We start from the raw sequence: 23027 nt of genomic DNA on the forward strand, positions 1-23027 counted from the left end.
TCTTTCACAGCCACTTTTGAATGTCATCACACACTGTCCAGATAGCAGAACTCTTCTACCTGTTCAATTTCTATTCCATCCACATACACCTTTTGCATCTGTTGTCCTACCTTTGTAAATCGGTTTCCTTTACATTTATTTTCAATCCAATTTTTGCTGCTTCCTGTTCTACCTCTGATGCAAGGACAGTCATTCTGTTCCATTTTAGACTTAGTAAATTAACGTCATCAGCAAAATCAAAGTTATCTAGCTCATCTCCATTAACCCAGGTTACAGCATCCATGATACCTTTTGTTGCCTGCTTCATCACCCAGTCTACTGCTAATCCAAAGAGGATTGGTGATAACTCATGGCCTTGTCTAACTCCAATCATAATATCAAACTACTCTCCCAAGTCTGTGTCCAATCTTACAGCACAGTTGCTGATTTTATGTGTGCACATATATTTTTACAAACCATTCAGCCATCACACTCTTCACTTCCTTTAGAACTTTTGGATGTACAGCAGCTGGTTCTGGTGACTTGTTGCTCTTAAATTTATCTGTTTGCTCCAGAGATTTATCTTTAACACCTCAATCTCCATTCAGTTCAAAACATCCACATATGAGGTGTATCTTGGGTTTTTTGATTTGCAGACTTAGTAGCACATAAAAATGCATTCTCTGCAATAATTACACAGGTATTGGCCTGTCTGACGAGTAATATCAACTGATCTTTTTCAAATGCATTGAGATTGCCTGAAGTGTGAAATACATTTATCCAAATAAATATGTTCTTTGTTAATGTCAACTTTTCCTGCTTTCTCTTACTGTATGACTTTTACATTTTCTGATTAAAAACTAAAACCTGGAAAAAATGGCCTTTAATATTCCTTATCATACTTTTTTGCTGAGTTAATTTTCAGTGTTGGTCCATTTTTATTTTTACTATCTTCTCTGGGTATTATTTCTATTATTAATAGTATTAACATAGAGAATCTCTTGAATGGGAGTTGGTGGCTTTAAAATTGTCATACTTTAACTGCAGGGAAATCAATTAGTATTATTTTGAAATTGTACATGACGACTACTTGCAGAAAACTGCCTTACTTTCCAGCACAGGAGCTGCGTCGTATCTCTCTAGTGTTTCTTTTCTTTCTCTGATTGTCTCACAGTATGATGAAATAATCTATTTAATGAAGGGGAACCCGGCCCCATAGCAAAAATTTCTATCAAAAATTAATAACGTAAACTCTCCACCCATATAAAAGAAAAACTGATATAATAGCTGTGCCTTTTTGTTCTGCTATGGTTAAGGTTCTGTCAGTATTTCCATGATAAAGTCCTAGTTTTAGGGGCTTCATCTAAATATAAAAATTCACTGTCAAATTTTACTTGTAACATTTCTAGTGAAGGAGGAATGATTTGTGTAAATTAAAAAAAAAAAAAAAGCTTGGTAAGCTCTTTATAACTGCAGCACCAGTAGAAGTGAACAGTTTAAGATACTTTTTATATTTATATTTATTTAATTTATAAATTAAAAGTCTGATCCTATGGTCCTTAGGCAAAACTCCTCTTTGAACTCTTTGGGAACTTTGACTCAGTATGGAATGTAGGTTTAGGCCCTGAATGTATTAGTGGATTCGTGTAGTATAAGTTCTAATTGCTTTTTGTATGGGTGAAAGAGAGATGTATGGGTTTTTGAGTAAGACCCTAACAGAAGTCTTTTCTCTCTTTCTTTAAAATTGCATTTTATTTTTAAATGATGTTTTTAATCTTAAACATGCTGCTGTAAAACCAAGGCAGTTTGTTGTTGTACGTTAGTTCTGGCTTTCTAAGTTCTTAAGCCAACTCCTCTTTTTTTTTTTTTTTTTTTTAAATAGTTGCGAGTCACTGTCCAGTAATGTTCCAGTCTCCTGGCTCAGTTCACTGGACAGTGGTGTAGCTATGTCATGTGAGTAGTTTTACTGGCAGAGCTGTAAACATGTCAGCTCAGGTTCTGTCTGGTCAATAGTGTCATAAGAACTTTGGTTTGGGCATTGTTGTAAGTTTCTGGTAAGCAATCTCTTAAAGAGCATATTGCTCACACATGTCTGGTACAAAACAGCCAGTGCTCTCAGGGACTGGCTTCGCTTTTGTAGTTGCACAACAGGAAATCTGAACTATTATGAGTTCTTTAGATTGCTAACTACAGCTTATTTTATGATTGTGTGGAACTAAAACGTTTTCACTTAGGCATCAGTTAAGTGTAAGATTTTAAACTAGACTAAGCTGTTTTCAGTGTTAAATTATTTCTTCCCATTTTAAAAATCTTCTTCCATATTTGTGATAGACTATATAATATATTCCTGGATGACTAATGTCACTTAAAAATATCCCTTACTGAGCTGGCTATGACTATCTTGTATGTAAAAAATAGTCTGTTTGCTGTGTGAGCCTTTAAATATGGTGAGTCAACAGATGGTTAATTCACCGCATAATAAACCAAAACAGAAAGTCTCTTGACTTTTTTTAATTCTCAGCAATTTTCAGTTAGGATGTATTTTCCAAAAATAAAAAGTGCACCTGAAAACACTTCACCACCACCAAAACCAGACTTCTGCTCAAATAGTAGCATGCTCTTTCCCAGCCAAAAAGAAGAAAAATCTACCTTGTGAATATTTTTCTTATGCGAATTGTCACTATGTTCAGACAAATGAATTGATCTCTCAGTAGAATCTTCTCCTCAAGTTCTTTGCAAAAGAAATACTGCCATACTGACAGCATTTTAATAGCTGGGTAACACCGTTTCCCTCAGTGTGCACAAACTGTATACTACTACCAGGAATGTCTCCCAAATAGTGCTGATATTTTAATTTAATATGGTATAGATGGTAGGCCAGACTGGAAGGTGATTTAGTATCTATGTTAGATTTTTTTGTGTCAAAATGTTGATGCACATAATATGTCAGCCATCTGTGAACCCTTGACCGTCTTCTGCACAGCCAAATTACATAAAAACTTCTCACCTCTCAAAAACAGACACTGTTCCCAGAGCACATTAAACACTGCTTATACCAGATTAAACAGTTAACAATGCTCGGGCTTATTTTCCCTTTAAATTTAAGAAGATAAACTTTTGTTCCTGTAAATGTGGGATTTGGGCAGACTGAGTGAGTTCTACCTTACAGGTGCTGTATGAGCTGCTCCACTCATTTCTGCCAGTATACTACAGCCCTGACCTGTAGCACCTCAGCGACTCCCGTCCTGCACCTCTTTTGAGCATTGTCTGCCAATTGTGACCAAAGACACTTTTCATGTGACTTAAATCAGGAATTTAATATAGGTCCACAGAGCTTGAAAGGCTAGGGAATTAATGCTTTGCACCACCTACCTTTCCTTTATCCCACCCCATTCCATTCCATCCCATCCCTCCCTTCCCCACCCTGGTCCAGAAATCACGCTGATTTTCAGCTCCTTTGCAAATGAGGAAAGAATCAGTATTTACCAAATGAAAAGACAAAATCAGTTTGGGCGTTGGAGTTGGGCCACATTGACAACTTTACAGGAGCCTGATAGGCGCTGCTGATTTGCAAAAGATGGAACCTATTGTAGTCACACTCATCATAAGTGGGAAAGTTTCACCTGGGGAGATAGCACGTCCCAGCATGCATTTCTCCATCCCAAATGGAGCACTGTATGCTGTAGTTTCTGTGGATCACACCTCTGTATTCAGGATAAAAATGGTCACAATGCATTGTTACTTGACTAGATTTTCATCTGCAGATTAATGACGATGCTTCAGAATTTCAGGACAGAGACTGTCTGTTACTATGTGTATGGGCAGTGCACAATATGAGCATAATAGGACTAGATCTCAGTTGGGGATTCTAGATGCTATTGTATTACAAAAAATAACACGTTTAAACCCTTGAAAACAACTGTTTCAAAGGAAGCACTATCACCATTTGGGTTTTTGTCTTGGAAAGATTTTATGTTGAGGACAGTCAAAGCTGAATAAGTTTCTGTAAAATGGAGTGTTCATAAATTTGAAAAAAGTCTAGGGACAGTCAGCGATACAGTAAACTTTGGAGATGAGGGAGCAACCTGTACTGCAACTAATCAGTTAATAATTTTTTTTTCCTATCACGGAATTTGGATGACTTCCTTCTGGTAGTGATCTGTGTTTGAAAGGACTGGCAGTGTGTGCTGTCTGCTCTGCCTTCCCAGCATACAACCGTGAGAGATAAATTTTCTTTCCAAATTGCACCATCTTTGCTCCAGCTCTGCCAAGGAAAGCTGAAATACAGAAACCCTTGATGGAAATACTGTGTGAATTGGATAGTACGCAACCCACAGCCAGTTCAGTTCTGAAAATACTGCATGCAGTGTCTGCACTAGAAACTATCCTAATCTTTGAACTGGCATGATGGTTTATAGAACTCCTTCAGTCATATTTGCTGAAAGTCAGCCATTTAGAGTGGTAGCATCAATTAAATTTATTCTGTTTCATTCTTCTCCAGTCTCCTTTTCGCTGATGGAAATAAGGGAGTTACTAGAAAAGTAGGTCAGTGTTGTGAAAGCAGGTGATTATTTAAATGGCCAGATTCATCTAGATATGTGAGATTTATGAGTGTGTTTATTTTTTAACATGCATGATCCAGGAAATAAGTTTGAAATGATACTTGGAAATCTGTTATTTAATGTCCCTTCTGCCTGCTTTTAAATAGGAGGCACTGTCTGTCATTTTCTAATTAAGCTAATCACCAGCATGCTAAGTAGAGTCCTTCTACATTGTGCATTTGGCTTTCTTCCAGCTGGAAAAGCTTTTGTATTGTGTGTAGCTTGTTGAAGGCTGACAGCATTCATTCTAAAGCTCTATACTCTGCTGTTTCACTTTTTTATGTTCTGCTTACGTGCTGCATACTCCTGCTCCCACTGAAGTTGATGAGAGTTCTGCTCCTGACTTCAGTGGGAATGGCAGCAGGCTTTTGATGATCTTTGCATTGTCTCCTGATTCATCGTTGTGATTATACAGTAAATGCTGTGTTATCTGGCTCTTTATCAGCCGGAAAGCTTTATAAACTGACATTTCTGATCTTCAGTAGGGTTGCCAGGTGTTCAGTTTTCGCCTGGCTGAAAAAAAAAAACAACACCTGGTTGAAAAAAACCCCTGGCGGCTCCAGTCAGCCCCACTGACTGGGCCATTAAAAGTCCGGTTGGCACAGGATTGGCAGGCTCCCTACCTGACTCCACAAGGCTCCCTGAAAGTGGTGACATCCCTACTGTTCCTAGGCATAAGAATAGCTACGGGGGCTCCGTACGCTGCCCCCGCACTGACAGCTGGCAGCCGCGGCCAATGGGAGACTTATGTGCATCACTGTGTGTAATCCTTCTCTCAGGGTAGCAAGAGGAGATAGTGAGACCAAGTTTTGAAAAGTCAGTTGACATAGTAATCCCAAGGGAAAAGGGAATCCTGCAAACTCCAAGCCCTTATGTACAGTAATGAACCTGATCTTCTGAGATGTCAAGTATCTTTAGCCTCCTTTGAATCAATGGAAGTTGAGGGTATTTCCTTGCTCAGCAGAATCCATCGCAATGTGAGTAACTGTGGGGAGCAGGAGTCTATCCTCCATATTTGTTAGAGCATTCCTCATTTTAGTGTCTAATTCTACACTTATTTTCTCCGAACCAACAGCATAAGAAGCAACCCGTTATCCCACATATACACACAACTCCCCAAGGATGCAGAAAAGAAATTCTAAATAACCAAGCCAAATACAGAATTGGGAGAGTGGTCTGCCAGGTAGATGTGTGTGACACAGATAATGTAAGATTCCACTTTGTTCAATCCTGTGAAGTGCACTGCTCCTGATTCATGTGTATTTGGCAGAATGCCAACCTTAAGTGCTGACCAAGCAGACCCATCAGTGTGATAGCAAGGGCAATGCCTTTACACTGCAGGTAGGAATCCAATGAAATAGCCACTTCACATGACCCAGAAAAACAGAGGGACTGGACAAGTTATAAAAAAGTGCCCTGGTCAGAAACCAGGCTGCTTAACCTTGTAGCTGATTCAGGCAGCGTTCGTGGCATTACTGAGTCAAACTAGTAATGGACAGTAGCTTGATTATAAAGACAGCTATTACCCACAGATATCTTAGTGTTTATCAGTGATACAGCAGTTCAGGTGGGTCGTAGTAAAATTTACTTTTCTAAAGTATATTTAAATATGATGCATCCTAATGCTGTTAAATGTCTGTTCTCCCCAGCACACACCCTGAACCCCCTTGTGACAGGGTAGCTAGCTCTCTGATGGGGGTCAGGCCTCCAGTTACCTGTGACAGGCTCCACTAAGGAGAATAAGCCAATCCAGATCCACCTTTGAATAGTTAATTGCCGAGGTGGTGGCAGCAGTTAATAAGCTAAGGAACACCTGGGCTTAATAAAGGGCTGTGAGGGCTCAGTTCGGCGGTCCTAGAACACAAGAAGCTCTTGAGGAGAGGGATACTTGGGGAAGCTGGTTAGGGAGCTCACCATGAAAGGGAACCTAGGAGATACTCCTAGAGGGAAAAGGTTCTGAAGGGGAGAATTAAGTGCCATGCCCTAGAGAGAACTGGTCCCAGTGCAAGGAACTTACCACATGTTGGCAATGGTCCAGATGGCAGCAGAACTACACACCGCTCCAGAGAAGAGCAGCTGTGGTTTGATCCCTGGGGAGGCTGAGAGTCTAGAGTGGGAACTCTTCCCCAAGTGATAACAGGGTATGTCTACACTACGGGATTATTCCGATTTTATAAAACCGGTTTTATAAAACAGATTGTATAAAGTCGAGTGCACGTGGCCACACTAAGCACATTAATTTGGCGTTGTGCGTCCATGGTCCGAGGCTAGCGTCGATTTCCGGAGTGTTGCACTGTGGGTAGCTATTCCGTAGCTATCCCATAGTTCCCGCAGTCTCCCCCGCCCCTTAAAATTCTGGGTTGAGAGCCCAGTGGCTGATGGGGCAAAAATCATTGTCGCGGGTGGTTCTGGGTAAATGTCGTCAGTCATTCCTTCCCCCAGGAAAGCAACGGCAGACAATCATTTTGCGCTCTTTTTTCCCTGGATTGCCCTGGCAGACGCCATAGCACAGCAACCATGGAGCCTGTTCAGCTTTTTTTTTGCAGTCACCTTATGTGTACTGGATGCCGCAGACAGAAGCGATACTCCAGCGCTACACAGCAGCATTCATTTGCTTTTGCATGATAGCAGAGACGGTTACCAGTCGTTCTGTACCGTCTGCTGCCAGTGTAAATTGGCAATGAGATGACGGTTATCTCTCCTTCTGTACTGTCTGCTGCTATCATGGGTGCCCCTGGCTGAGATCGGCTGGGGACGCAAAAGCAAAACTGGGAATGACTCCCCGAGTCAATCCCTCCTTTATGGTTTCTAAAAATAGCCAGTCCTGCCTAGAATATGGGGCAAGTGTACTAGAGAAGTGTACTGCTCCGTGTCAGATCCCACAGAAATGATGAGCTACATGCCATTCACGGGGGGTCCCCCTGCAACAACCCCACCCGTTGCTTCCCTCCTTCCCCAACCTTCCTGGGCTACCGTGGCAGTGTCCCACCCCCATTAGTGTCATGATGTTATAAAGAATCCAGGAATAAGAAACAGTGACTTGTTAGTGAGATAAAATGAGGGGGAGACAGCCTCCCGGTGCTATGACAGTCCAGGCAGGACATTAAGCGGTGCGGAGGAGAGGAGCCCAGCATGCCTCTGCTATGATAGTCCAGGCAATACAGAATCTTTTCTTTGCACAGGAAAGGGAGGGGGCTGATGGAGCTCAGTCCCCAGTTGCTATGATGAAGATGGTTACCAGCCATTCTGTCCCGTCTACTGGGAATGACCAGGAATCATTTCTATTTTTACCCAGGCGCCCCTGGCCGACCTCACCTGAGGAAAGCCAGGAGCACTCACGGGCTGATGGTGATGACGGATATCAGTCATATTGTACCGTCTGCCACCAGGGAGGGGAGAGGAGCAGATACTGCTCTTCACTGCTGCAGCATCGCGTCTACCAGCAGCATTCAGTAGACATAAGGTGACATTGAAAGAAGTCAAGAAACGATTTCTTTCCTTTTTCTTCCACCTGGTGAGGGGGGAGTAAATTGACGAGCTATTCCCTGAACCACACCGGACAATGTGTTTGAACCTACAGGCATTGGGAGCTCAGCCAAGAATGCAAATACTTTTCGGAGATTGCTGGGGATTGTGGGATAGCTGGAGTCCTCAGTACCCCCTCCCTTCCTCCATGAGCGTCCATTTGAGTCTCTGGCTTCCCGTTACGCTTGTCACGCAGCACTATGTAGCCTGTAGATCTTTTTTTCAAACGCTTTGGCATTTCATCTTCTGTAACGGAGCTCTGATAGAACAGATTTGTTTCCCCATACAGCGATCAGATCCAGTATCTCCCTTACAGTCCATACTGGAGTTCTTTTTGGATTTGGAACTGCTTTGCCACCCGTGCTGATCAGAGCTCCACGCTGGGCAAACAGGAAATTAAATTCAAAAGTTCGCGGGGCTTTTCCTGTTTACCTGGCCACTGCATCCGAGTTGAGATCGCTGTCCAGAGCGGTCACAGTGGTGCACTGTGGGATACAGCCCGGAGGCCAATACTGTCGATTTGCGGCCACACTAACCCTAATCCGATATGGTAATACCGATTTTAGCGCTACTCCTCTTGTCGGGGAGGAGTACAGAAACCGATTTAAAGAGCCCTTTATATTGATATAAAGTGCATCGTAGTGTGGACAGGTACAGCGTTAAATTGGTTTAATGCTGCTAAAATCAGTTTAAATGCGTAGTGTAGACCAAGCCTTAGACAGCTGGTGTGCAGAGGCTGCTGCCTGTCATGTTGACCAGTGTTGTCTCTGTGTTTCCTTATCCCCGCCTGTCTGTATTCACCTGTTGTCTCATGTCTTATACTTCTTAGAGTATGTCTAACATCTCAAGCAGGACAGCACATGCATAGGCTCCAACTTCTCCTGGCGCCTGTGGGTGCTCGACCCACCCTCACCCCGACTCCACCCCTGCCCTGCCTCCTTCCACCCCCATTCCAACCTCTTCCCCAAAGTCCCCACCCCAACTCTGCACCCTGCCTGCCCCTATTGGACTCCTCCTGTAAATCCCTGCCCCGGTCTCTTCCCCGCCTCCTCCCCTGAGCGTGCAGCATTCCTACTCCTCCCTCCTCTCCCCCCTCAGCTTGTTATGCCGCGAAACAACTGTTTTGCGGCAGCAAGCGCTGGGAGGAGAAGTGGGGAGGCAGCACACTCAGCGGAGGAGGCAGAAGTGGGTGGGGCCATCTCTTCCCTCATTCCCTCTCTGCCTCTTGCTCCAGCTCCTCCCTCAGCCACAGTTCTGTCCCCAGCTCTGCTTGTTCAGTGGTTTGAGCATTGGCCTACTGAACACAGGATTGTGAGTTCAATCCTTGAGGGGCCCATTTGAGGATTTAGTTGGGGATTGGTCCTGCTTTGAGCAGGGGATTGGACTAGATGGTCTCCTGAGGTCCCTTCCCCAACTCTGATATTCTGTGATTCAATCTTAGCTCTTCTGTTGAGCCAGTTGTGCAGTAATGGAGGGGAAGCATGGACAGATTCCATTACTGGTAAGGTGCAACAGGAAAAGTTTGGGCATCACTGCCTTGGATTGTAAGTGACTTGGGGGAAGTGACTGTCTTTTTGTTCTGTGTTTGAGGAGTGCCTTTGCAAAGTCAGGTCCTGATCCATGCCTGGAGCTCCCAGGTGCCACGGTAATACAAATAATTTCTAAGGGAAATAAAGCTAGATATGATGATTATAGGCCTTTCTGTGGCATTCACTGTATCTGTACACCTGAAAAAATAAATTTACATTCATAACACCCCTCTGAGGTCGGAAGTATTACTACTTAAACTGAGTGCAGCAAGATTAAGGGCTGGTCTACACTATGGGGGGAAATCGATCTAAGATACGCAACTTCAGCTACGTGAATAACGTAGCTGAAGTCGAAATATCTTAGATCAAATTACCTACTGTCCTCACGGCACGGGATCGATGTCTGCGGCTCCCCATGTTGACTCCGCTACCGCCGTTCGGGTTGGAGTTCCGGGATTGATAGGAGCTCGTTTGGGGATCGATATATCGTGTCTAGATGAGACGCGATATATCGATCCCCGAGAAATCGATTGCTACCCGCCGATATGGCGGGTAGTGAAGACGTAGCCTAAGTTACTTGCCCAAAGTCACTCAGGAAGTCCATGGCAGAACAGAATAGAGATCTTATGGTTTCCAGTTCAGTGCCTTAGCCACAAGACCTTCTTTACACTTGTAAAGAGTGTTTGTTTTTTCTTTACTAGTGATTGTATTTTACTAAACAAGAAGCTATCAAAATATATTGAAATGAAGATTAGTTACTTTTGATATTTTCTTTGTACTCATGGCATGAACATAACACACACTCTTTGCTCCTTTTTTGTCGCTGGGAGCCCTCAGTGTTATTACATCTTTATTATATATGTTCAGCTAACTATTTATAGTAGAATCAGCTAAATTAGAATGCCACTATAGATGGCCTTTAGTCCTGATTACGTGGAATTCACAGTTAATGGAAAATACAGGATAATTATTCATGTCACTGTCTGGGAAGAGCAGTGACATTAATGAAGAGGCCAAGGGAGTTGGGAGGAGACTGTTTGCGCTGGGACAGGATCTGAGCCTGTTGCTTGCTTGCCCAGCTTTCACTGTAAGCGATGCTGGCACCAGCCCAGCAAGCAGCTGCTTGGGGCAGCCAACAGCGAGGGGTGGCACATCCAGGTCTTTGGCGGAAATTCAGCAGCAGGTCCCTCACTCCCTCTCAGAGCGAAGGACAAGCTGCAGAATTGCCGCCGAAGAATGAAGTAGCGGTGGTAGAGCTGCAGATCGCAGTTGCTGTTTTGTTTGTTTGTTTGCTGCTTGGGGCAGCAAAAACCGTGGAGCTGGCTCTGACTGTAAGGAGTTCTGAGTACATATCTGGCAAGAAGCTAGCAGGGAGAGTTTTGAAATACCATAACTTCATATACTTTCTGCACATATCACAGCTATTGTTAATGTATCTAAGTCTTGATATGTCATAGCTGCTTTGCAATGTAGAATTGTTTGATCAAATCTAAAAAGTACTGGATATGATTTAAATTCAGAGAGGGAGAGAATGTTCTATACTATTCTGTGGAAAGAGGGCTTTTTAAAAAACAGGGTGCTGCTGAACAGGCTGAAAACTACAGTATGTGCAAAAAAAAAAAGGGGGGTATGCTTTTTGTTAGAATAAAATAATGCTATGCTTGTTTGGCTACTCAAGTGCAAGATTCAAGAGGGGGGAAAATGGGGTTGTCTGGATAGCTGCACAAAGGTGAGAAATATGAAACTTCCTCTGAAATACTATATTTAGGGTCTTTGGGAGGTGATTTTTTTAAATATGTTTGAGTTGTCCTATAAGTGAATTTAAACACAGCACAGCAGTAGTTGATTATTCTCCACAGATGTTGATAAATAAAGACTGTCACTGCTGAGTTTGTATACAAATCCTATTAGAGACATGCCAGTATTTTCATAGAAGAGTGACATAGTTTAAATTACAGCCTGGCACAGTGGCTTTGTCCTAACTACCTCTTTTTTGCTTATCTAGATATAGAAGCACCGTAAAGGCATATTCAGTATATTGCCGTAGCACTGCTGAAACAAATATCTTTTTGTTTTGATTTTGTTCTATTAGCTGTGCTCCTCTACCTTAATATTTCCCTGTCCAACCCTCTCCAAACTACCATCTGCAATGACCCACAGGCTAAGGTCTTCACTAGGCAGAAGAAATACCCTTTGGCTATAAAAAACAGAGCTAAACCTGTGCCTCTTAAAATTCTGGCTTTTTTACTTGTCATCCCTGCTGTGTGAGGGGCTAAATGAAGGACCGAGTGACTACTTGCAGAGGCCACGGAACACCACCACTCTCTTGTGTGCAAACCTCTGGAGAGAGACCACTCTTACAATCAACCACATTTGCTTACTCCCATGAATGGTCGCTCTTGGCAGGTTTTACTGTACTTGTTTTTCTGTTTTCTAGAAGTATTTGTGTAGGGTAAAATTTACTAGTTTAATCTCTTTGCTGCTGCATAAGGAATTAGTGGAATGACCATATTATTTCAAATTTGATGCTGCCAACTGCTCAAGTTGCCTCTTCTATCCTCATGCTGGTCTCTGATCAGTGCTTGTTTCCGCAGAAATAATGCCTGTTTCTGAAGTGTAGGCTGTACTTCCTACAGAGATGAGAAACAACTTAGATTGCATAGGACAAATGGCACGAATGTTGCTGCCCTAAAATAAATAAATAATTATATTTTGCTCTTATGTAGGACACTTACTATGGGTGGCATGGTCTAGTGGTTAGAGCAGAGAACTAGGTGCCAGGACTCATTCAGTCTTACTTTTTGGGAGTGCTGCACAAGCTAGCTCCAACCGAAGTGCACAGGAACTGTGTTCAGCACCTGGAGAACTAGGTCAAAGCGATCTTTCCCCAGCTCTTCCAATAATTCACTTTGAGGCTTTCGGCACGTCACCTTAGGCCAGCATTTTCAATGGGAGCTACAGTTGCTCATCAAGGATAATTTTTTGAACATAAGGGCCGGGATTGTCTTTCTTTGCTATGAGTTCCAGTACAGCACATTCTACCGTTAGCAAAGCCTCAAAATTTTCTGCTCAAAAAATGACACTTCAGCCTCAGTAGTGATTAAATCCATCGTGAAATAGGCGAATTCCTTGGACCCATCTTTATTGATCTTTTTAAGAGTACCCTTATCCATCCTAGATGTCTCTCTTCATGTGTTGTTTAATTTGCCACATTGTTTTGTGGTTGGTCTTGACTGATGATATGCTTCATTTGCATTTGCCTTTATTAAAAAAAAAAAAAAAGTGTAACTGCAGCTAGCTGAGAGTGGATACTGACCCTGGCCATGTAATAGAGGTATTACCTTTTGTGGCCATGACCCTAGCCTATGATGAGGGTCAGGAAACAAAGATCCATCTCTTGCCAGCACTCCAGTGTTTTACAGCTTTATTACAGTATTATTGTAATAAGGAAGTGATGGTAAATCAAAGTACAGAAGTCTTTTAGAAGGAAGACTTTGCAAAGATTATGCTTCAGGAGGACTTATGGGGGCAGGCGCAGCGCTAGGGATTTTGCCACCCCAAGCACGGCAGGCAGGCTGCCTCTGGCGGTTTGCCTGGGGAGGGTCCGCTGGTCCTGCGAGAAGTCCACTGAAGCCGCAAGACCAGCGGACTCTCCGCAGGTAAGCCGCCAGAATCGGCCTGCCTGCCGCCCTTGCAGTGCCGGCAGAGCGCCCCCCATGGCTTGCCGCCCCAAGCACGCGCTTGGCATGCTGGGGCCTGGAGCTGCCCCTGTATGGAGGCTGGGGAAACAATAGTTGAGCAGTGAAGTCCTCTGCAATTCTGTAGTCCTGCCTGCATGTGTAACAAACTGAAAGTGACTTGATTACATGATGTCTTTAGAACTTGCTTATTACACAACTATCAGAGGCCACCCTGTGATTTGATAGCTATTGAAGTGTGAATGGTGTCAAGTTGGCAGAGTAGTATCATGAGCCGACAGACATTATGAAATACACGTCTTGGCCATGATAGTGGAATCTTTTAAGAGTCTTTGTAAAGAGACCACCATTATGCCTGCCAGATGAAAACACCAGTCTGAGCAAACAGTTATGCTTAATTATTTACTTTTTGGAGCAATTTTGATTTAGACAGCAGTTTTCTTTCGTTTTTTCTCGTTCATTATCATTGAGTTGGATCTGGCACAGTGACAGTTTTGCTCTCATGCTTGTCACAGTGTGGCCTTACACAGGGTTCTCATTAACTACTTCTTAGGATTTGGTTGTCTGTGATGCTGAGACCAAATCTGGTGTTTCTGTGCATGACTATGATTTAGTGGCACTGGTTTAGTCACAGGCTTGAACTAACTGTGATCAAAACCTGCACTCTAATCACTCACATGCCTTCACAGAGGCTAACTTTACACACTATATAGAGTCAATGTCCAAAAGCTTTGATCAAATTGCAGTCATGTGCTGCTGCTGAGATCAACTGAACACAACGGGTAGTTTCCAAGTGCAGCACTGTTAAAACTGTGTGGCATGAGTGCTGCTTCAAATTCTCATCCTGAGAAGAAAAGTATGATCTGTCTCAAAGCTGCTCACTCTTTTTACCAAAAACACATTTTGAGCCAGCCATGTGGGTGGCCGGGGGGCGGTGTTGGGAGGGGTATTGGGGCGTGGAGTAGCAGTATTTCTCTGGACTTTGGCAGCTGTTATGTCTGATTTCTGTGAGAAGCTGGAAGATTGTTCTTAAGTCACTACTAAATCCAAACATAACCTTATGTGGGTGTGTGGCAAAGGGCAGTGGAGTGGGGGGCGCTGGAGGTGCACACATGACATGCTCTCTCCTAATGAGCAAGTGGGCCATTTCTCTGCCCCTTTCCTTCTCTGCTGACCTGTAGATCTGCCTGGGAAAAGGATGCTGTGCCATGTAAGGACGGTTGTAAAATACTCCTCCTCCTACAAGAGAATCAGAGGCCAGCAGGAGAGAAATGGCATCTATCTCTGACATAGTGCCTCCTGGCACAGTCTAGATTCCACAACCTCCCCTTGCTCAGGGCTGTGCCTAAGGGCAAAGTTCATCCCATGATAATCAGTAATAATACTCTAGCTTTGGAGAGGTATATGTGGCTCTAAAGCTAGTATCTGGCCCAGTATACAACTTTCCATAATCTTCTTGCAGATGTCTGTTTTTAAAATGAGCATAGGAATACTTTTATGAATGTCTTCAACTTTAAGGGAATAGATAGATTAATAAAAAGCAGTTGGGGGGGAAGTACAAGTGGAGAAACTATTAGTGGAGGCTGTATTCATATTAATGGGCTTGGAATTAGGAAGAAAAAATACATAAAAGCTTCAACAGTGTTCACTTTTTTTCTTGCTGGTATTTTCTACGTACAATATCTGATCTGTCAACATTTCACATAAAAACTAAAATTCCTTTTTCAGCATATGGCATTGCCTCTATACAGGGATGCAGTTTTTAGAAAAATAACCAATTGTTTTTCTTAACAGAGTTCGAGAGATTTCATTGAAAATGACTAGCAAAACAACTAGCACAACAAACAATATAGCTCAGGCACGAAGAACTGTACAGCAGTTAAGAATTGAAGCTTCTATCGAAAGAATAAAGGTGAGAAACGTTCTTACTGATCTTTCTCTTTTTTTTTTTTAATATGAACCATGTGAATTACTGCAGGTATATTTTACTAAACTCCCAATATATATGTACATATTTTTTTTATTATGCAGTGTACGTCACAGAGGTTATCTCTGAATGTGGTAGTTTCACTCATACCTATGGTACTGAACTTTACAGATTTCCTTATTGTTGTTATAGAAAAAATTGTACCAACAGTATAATACGTACTTTATGGACATGTGAGAAGACCAGATCTTTGCTACTGGGAGTTTATAATCTAAATCTATAATATGTAGTGGGTGGAAGATGAGATGCTATGTAAAACAGTTTTATTTCCAGTTGAGCATGTTAGTTTTGAATGTTTAAATTTTACTGTATATATCTTTGCAAGTAGATCAAGGGTTTGTAGCCCTCTTGAAAGAGGAAGAGAGTTGAGACAGGATGCACCTAAATTATGGTGGACAAGAAGCCCAGACTTCTCCCTGCTCCCCCCCCCAGTGGTTAAGGAATTTGATTAAGCTAAAATATCACCTATTAAGATTTGGCTTTTTGTTGTTGTTCTAACCATACCTTTCTTTGCCTTCATTCTTCATTTTATTAATACTCTCTGCAGTCTACCAACTGTCCAAAGGTCAGCAGACTGATTAATACACCTGACGTAGATACTTTTCTTACAGTCAGCTACAGATTAGGAACATGCAATGTCTTGCAAGGAAATGACTGAAATCAGTTTCCTAGAAACTGTAAGTCAATTGATGACGTCTCAGTGATGATTAACAATGATGTCTAAAGATACAAAATCTTTTTACTAGAAGCCTGCTCGATTGTTCTGAACTTGCTGTTCAAATCTCAGCAAAATGTAAAGTTACTCATGCCTATCTTCCCAAACTAACCCCAAATTACCTTTAAAGACACAGCATCCTGGTTTATCCTTGTTTTTGCTTACTTTTTTTCCATTCTACCAACCTCACCAAAGCCAGTCCAAGAAGCAAAGCATAGAAACCTTTGCATTATGCTCGGTGGCCTTAGCTCTGGACCTGAAGTTTTTATGGATTCCTAAAACTCTGTTTTCCGTATGCAGAACTAATTCACTGTAGCTATGGATGCATCCCACAGCCCATTCCATCCTATTGCAAATGATCTGGGAATATTTACCATATTGTGTCTTTTTGCCAGGTATCAAAAGCATCAGCAGATCTCATGTGCTATTGTGAAGAACATGCCAGGAAAGATCCTTTACTAATGGGCATACCTGCTTCTGAAAACCCTTTCAAGGATAAAAAAACATGCATTATATTATAGCAGAGCAGTAAGTACCTCCATAGCTTTCCCAAGCAAAACAGACTACAAGCAAATTTTTAGAGAAATAACCTTATGGTCACCTGATATCAGCGGTGTAAAACAGCAGTGTATTTACTATGTGTGTAAATGAATTTTTAAGCTTACGATTTTTTTCTTTATAGTATCCTTACTGGGTAGGAAGATTGTAAACTAAATTATCCTATTTCTTGTAAAATGGAATGGGGTCTGTGGCATGCAGCTGGTAATTCCCTTGTGTTGGCTTTTATGTCAATATAACTATGTTGCTCAGGGTGTGAAAAATCCATGCCTCCCAAGAGACATAGTTATACCAGCCTAACCCCCTGGGTAGACAACTCTGTCAGCGGGAGAACTTCTCCCGTCAACATTGTTCCTGCCTCTCTGGGAGGTGGATTAACTACCCTAAAGTGATCTGCTATAGTGCTGTATGTGAAGACTAGCCCTAAGAAGAGAGGGCTGGATGAGGTGAAGATCTTTTTAAAAATGAGTAATATCTGCGTTTCAGTTTAAGGTGTTAGGCTACACAATCAAGACCAAAGTTGCCTGATCTTCACCTATAGATCAGCAAGGTAGACAAGTAATTCGACTCTTATTCAAGATTAATTTACTGTAGCTTATTTAAAATAGTGTATTTGTATTCAATTAGTGTATTGGTGGTGTGTGTGTGTGTGTGTGTGTGTGTGTGTGTGTGTGTGTGTGTGTGTGTTTGTGTATATACACATTCCAAAGTGCATTCTCTGACAAGACTCCTTGCAAACAGCTGCTGCAATTAAACATAAACTCCATAGGTTCATGTCTTTACCTTCAGTTATGTCTTAACTCTTTAAAAAGTGAAAAATCTGGTTTTGTGTCAAGAATCCATAGATTTCTGATGATTTATGTAATTTTTCATTTTTGAGAGGGTCTAATAAAGGAGAATTTTAATCCTTTTATTCTGCCCCTCTAAATTTTCTCCTCAAATTATGATCAATGTAGCTCCTTTAATAGGGCTACAATAAGACTCCAACACTTTGGAACTAGCATTTCTCTTGCCCCACGGCTAAGGTGAGGGGGAGGAGTCTATCACTCCAAGCCACATGGGTCACCTGTGCAAGTCTCATTTAGGTTTTGTGCAGTGATCCAGGATTTGATTCTTTTAATAATTGAGTTCCCCTTTCTTTTTAAGGAAAAAGAAGCCAAATCCTATCCAGATTATGATCAAGCAATTGTAATTGGATGGCCTTTCCATAACATCACTGAAGTACAAATAGACTAAAAGTTTATATACAAGTCTTGTGTATTGATGGAATAAATGAGTGGAAAGAAAACAATACTGACTTCTAGTAGGTTAACAATGTTTTTTTGTGTGTGTGGGTGTTTCCCTATAGCCAGCTATACAATACCTGCAATTGTGATCTTCTGTAATGATATTTACAGAAATTATTAACCACTTTTAATTTACTGTTTTATGTTGCATGTGTCTAATTTTGTATTAAATTATATAGACACTACTAATAATGTTATGTTTTTAACACACCTCCTTTCAAAAATCTAAATTTGAGACTTCCTGTAAGAAAAAATAAATGCACGGATTGTTCTGTGCTGACATTCAAATTATTTTTATAATTAGAATATTTTCTAATAAGTTCAAAACAATCTAGATTTTCACTGATTTTATTCACCATATTTCAGTCATTTTGTAATGCGTCTTGTTAAAAACAGTAATTAACTTAGCTATATGCTTTCATAACTGAGCTACTAGCCGCAGTCATGCTGTATTTCTTCAATTCTGTAATATCTTGATTTTTTCAAAGTAACTTTTTAAAACCAAAATATTGCCCTTCTGTTGATCTATTATGGCCCGTGTTGTCAGCAATTTGTGGCTAAATGTTTGAACCATTTAGAACCCAACTGAATATATGGAAATGTACTGTGTGCACATATGGTGATACAAAGGTCATTTTGATACCTGGCTCTTTCTCTTTGGCCATTTCTAAGCTATTGGTTTATGACCCTTCATAGAATTTCATGTCAGAAGTATTCAGCTAAATTAGAACTTTACAAACTTGTTTCATAACTACTTACGTTGCATTAATTTGAGTAATGAGTTTAACTGCAGACTTTTTTAAACTGCAGATTTTCTTTTGACCTGAATCCATTTTGTTCAGTTACGACTTCCATATCCAAATGTATTCAGCATTTTTACAACTGGAGTCATAAGTGCCATGATTGTGTTTTTTAAGTTACTGCATCAAAACATGTAAATGATACATTTTAAAGTATTATCACAAACATGTTGCCATAAAACATACACTACTGGAAATATTTTCATAAACTCGGGCCTGACTCAGTGCCCATTAAAGTCAATGAGAATTTTGCCGTTGACTTCAGTGGAAGTATGATGAAACTTGGGATTACTAGCATACCGTACTTGTAACCTGTTGAAAGCATTTTCATAAATATTAGGATTCTAAATGTTCGTAGTGCCACAATGTATGCTTGTTTTTAAAGGATGAGTTAATAGTGATCTATTTACCCCTGTTTAATCTGAAGTGTATTTTTCTACTTTTTTCATACACTTTTGACATCTTTGCAATGCAAGGACAAATAGCTGCGATTTAATTCCTTCTTAAACTTACGCATTTAAATAGCAAAAGAGTTTTATTAGAACATAATTGCCCTTTTACCCACATATATATGATTAGAAATAAGGTGCCAACTTCTTTCAGATGCCTTCTAACTTTTAGCCTGAAACACATAGAAACTATAATAAAACAGTAAAATACAACTGACTGCTTCTGATTACTTTTGTGTAGGTTTTTAAATAAACTCTGTGTATTGTATTTTAAGCACAGTATGTAGTGTCATCTGAGGGTTCAAACAGCTACTTATGTTTTTATAATATTACTCTTTAAGTATACAAAATGCAGTATAAAGTAGACCTTTTTGTTTGATGAACTTGTGAAGAGAATGAGTAATGCAGATTAGGAAGAATTGTGAAGATATATGGACTTTCTAGTTAGTGAGATGAAATAATGAAAACCAAACCACCCCAAATTCATACCTGTTGGGATACTGGAGGTTGCGGGAATGATTTTTGGCCAGGCTAGCTAACCGGAACCACAGTACTGCAACTTACTTGGTGCTCTGAGTGCAGATACCTCAAATGTAAAATCGTTGTGATGTAAAATGAACCTGATGATATTCCAGAAAATTTTAGGGTTTTTTTCCTTAAACTAAAAGGCCCATTTGCTTGGTTTTTTCCCCACCTAGGTTTACTAATTTGATTGTTTGAATACCGTTATTTAGTATTGTAATTGTAACTTCAGATTCACATGACTGTTGTCACAATGATTTGCTTTTGACTGACAAATGGCTTTATGAAATCCTTTTGTTTTCTCTAACATGATTTTGCCATTCACCAGTAAACCTCTTAAATTAGTTCATTGTGATCTTTGTATGGAACAGGGCTTCTTATGAGAGAAAAAACTATTAAGCAAGAGAATTTGATGGATGGCTAATGTTCAATATCATGGATGTGAAATACTTTATTAAAAATATCACTACTTTGTATATTGTTTCAGCTTGTCATTGTAGTTCAGTTCACTTTCCAATGCACAGAGCCTGTTGAGGAATTAGACAAATGTCAACCATCCAGAGGGTCCGAAGTCTTTCAGCACAATGGTGTCAAACACTGACAAAGACGATGTTCTTGGAAGAAAGACAGACTAGATGTAAATTTGGGGTTGGGGTGGAGGTGGAGGGAAAGGAATGACTCACTCTGTAGGTCAACTTTGCTAAGCACCAGGGTTTAAATTGGGAGGCTGGCTGTGTTTGTGCAGTGTTACTACCAACTGTAATCTTATGCGCCAAGTCTTAGCTTTCTCTTTTTAAAAAAGTCTCTCTCACCTTGCGGTTACAAAACAACAACAACAACAACAACAACAACAAAAAACATGAAAATGTAGCAGGTAGAGAGCTCTGCCTGTTCATGCAGAGAACCTGAATTAAAAGCTCTGAGAGAAACTCAAACAATGACTGCTCATCTCAAAGGAGTGTTAACTTGGTTGCTGAATGAGAATAAATTTAAATGTGAATGTTGTCTTTCACTATTGATGAAAGCTTATAGGGAAGGAGAGGGAAGATCATGTTATGAAGATCCGCATGGTGAACTTCAAGTGACATAATGTGTGGTGCCATTAATTGGTAACATTTGGAAGAGTTGGTGTCTCTCTCCCCTCCTAACTCCACAATCGAGGAGGAGCCAAGCCCATTAAGCTAGCAGAGCCTAACAGATACCTGATCTGCACAGAGGGGAAACCAAGTCATAGCCCAGCAGAGCATGGAGGATCATATTTGGAACATCTGCATGCTTTTCTAGTGAGTGGTGTCTCAGGTGGGCAGAGCTTGGAAGAGTAGGACTGTTTTGTTTTTTCCTGTTCTATTCTTGAGCTCCACTGGGGTCAGTAGAGTTGTACCAGCCCAGATTCAGCCCTGCATGAGGATCTCTGATTCAAATGCTCCCCTGGCTCAAAGGTATTTCTAACTTGCTCAGTATTATCCCTTTGGAGTTATAAGGACCTCTGCTTAAATTCTGGGGGGAGACATGTAGTTCAGTGCATGTGTCATAAACAAATAAGTGAGAGTTAATAGAACAGAAGTACTTCATATCTCTTTTGCCTTTAAAGGGTTAACAAGATCAGTGAGCCTGGCTGTCACCTGACCAGAAGACCAATCAGGGGACAATATACTTTCAAATCTTGAGGGAGGGAAGTTTTTGTGTGTGCTGTTAGAATTTGGTTGATGTTCTCTCTGGGTTCTGAGAGTGACCAGATGTGCAACCAGGTTTCTCTCCAATCTCCCCGATACAGGCTCTTATAAGTTCAGAATAGTAAGTATTAGGTAGATGAGGCGAGCTAGGCTTATGTTTGTTTTCTTTATTTGCAAATGTGTATTTGGCTGGGAGGAGTTCAAATCTGTATTTTGCTGAAAGGATTTTAATTTGTACTTGTATACTTAGGCTGGGACAGTATTCCCAGTGTCTATAGCTGAAAGACCCTGTACCTATTTCATCTTAAATTTACAAAGATACTTTTTACTGTTTTTCTTTCTTTAATTAAAAGCTTTTCTTGTTTAAGAACCTGACTGTTTTTTTATTCTGGTGTGAGATCTCAGGGGAAGGGGTCTGGATTCACCAGGGAATTGGTGGGGAGAAAGGAGGGAAGGTGGAGAGAGAGGTTAATTTCTCTCTGTGTTAGGATTACCTTCTCTCTCAGGGAGAATCTGGGAGGGGGAGAGAGAAGGAGGGGGGAAGGTGAATTTTCCTCTCTTTTAAGATTCAAGGAGTTTGAATCACACTGATCTTCCAGGGTAACCCAGGGAGGGGAAGCCTGGGAGAGGCAACGGTGAGGGAAAGGGTTTACTTTCCTTGTGTTAAGATCCAGAGGGTCTGGGTCTTGGGGGTCCCCGGGCAAGGTTTTGGAGGGACCAGAGTGTACTAGGCACTGGAATTCCTGGTTGGTGGCAGCACTACAAGTTCTAAGCTGGTGATTGAGCTTAGAGGAATTCATGCTGGTACCCCATCTTTTGGACGCTAAGGTTCAGAGTGGGGAATTATACCATGACAGCTTGTCTTTCTACAAAACCCAAACATGACTATAAGACAGGCTTATTGATATCCTTGAAATGTACCCATTGGGCTTCTTGAAATCTTGTTTCTATTTTCCTAGTTCCCTTTTATTAAGTCTTTCAGACAGGAGAGCCTGAGAATTACAAACCCCAGAGTTACACACTGACCAATCAACCACACACTTCATTTGGAACTGGAAGTATGCAATCAGGCAGCAGCAGAGACCAAAAAAAAAACAAAAAAAACCCAAATACAGTACAGTGCTGTTTTAAACATATTTTTTTTTAAAAACAAAAAGGGGGGGGGCATTTTTCTTCTGCATAATAAAGTTTCGAGCTGTATTAAGTCAATGTTCAGTTGTAAACTTTTGAAAGAACTAATATATTTTTGTTCAGAGTTACAAACATTTCAGAGTTACGCACAACCTCCATTCCTGAGGTGTTCGTAACTCTGAGGTTCTGCTATCGTGAAATAGAATTTGAGGCTATAATTTGTATTCCTGATTATCCTGTTTGAGTGTGATCTGTCTCTTTGACACACTCTCAATGAGCAGGTTTGTATAAATGTTTTGTTTGGCCCAAGCATTGGGAGCACCAGTGGGCTATGCAAATCATCCCGTCTGACTGCCAGTAGTAAAAACTTCATGCCAAACCATCAGGCATTTTGTTAATGTCACATATTTTACTGGAAAATTGGTTGAGATGCTTATTTGTTATTAAAAACTCATAGTAAGAGTACATACCAATTTTTTAATATTATTTTTTCATGTCCTTTCAGTTGCAAAACTGGTCTGTCTTAGTCCAGTTGCACAGCCCTCAGAGGCAGAGAGAAATTATAACTAGTAAA

At 41.0% G+C, this 23027-nt stretch overlaps 1 protein-coding gene across 8 annotated transcripts in view; it reads left to right on the top strand.

Moving 5' to 3' along the window:
• GNG12 (G protein subunit gamma 12) overlaps positions 1–20125 on the top strand; it is a 67229-nt gene extending 47104 nt beyond the window's left edge. For 6 of the 8 annotated variants that reach the window (XM_030572483.1, XM_030572482.1, XM_030572485.1 and 3 more), the window contains 3 exons: positions 15127–15244; positions 16430–16562; positions 17739–20125. In XM_030572483.1, coding sequence (XP_030428343.1) covers positions 15127–15244; positions 16430–16555 — 244 coding nt within the window. In that variant the 3' untranslated portion in view covers positions 16556–16562; positions 17739–20125. Of the gene's footprint in view, positions 1–10940; positions 10966–11339; positions 11364–15126; positions 15245–16429; positions 16563–17738 lie in introns of those variants that run through there. The other 2 variants (XM_030572489.1, XM_030572490.1) reach the window with 2 other exon arrangements.
• The last annotated feature ends 2902 nt before the right edge of the window (positions 20126–23027 follow it).

This window comes from Gopherus evgoodei, chromosome 8 (genome assembly GCF_007399415.2).
Source record: "Gopherus evgoodei ecotype Sinaloan lineage chromosome 8, rGopEvg1_v1.p, whole genome shotgun sequence".
In the NCBI taxonomy this organism is placed as follows: Eukaryota; Metazoa; Chordata; order Testudines; family Testudinidae; genus Gopherus; species Gopherus evgoodei.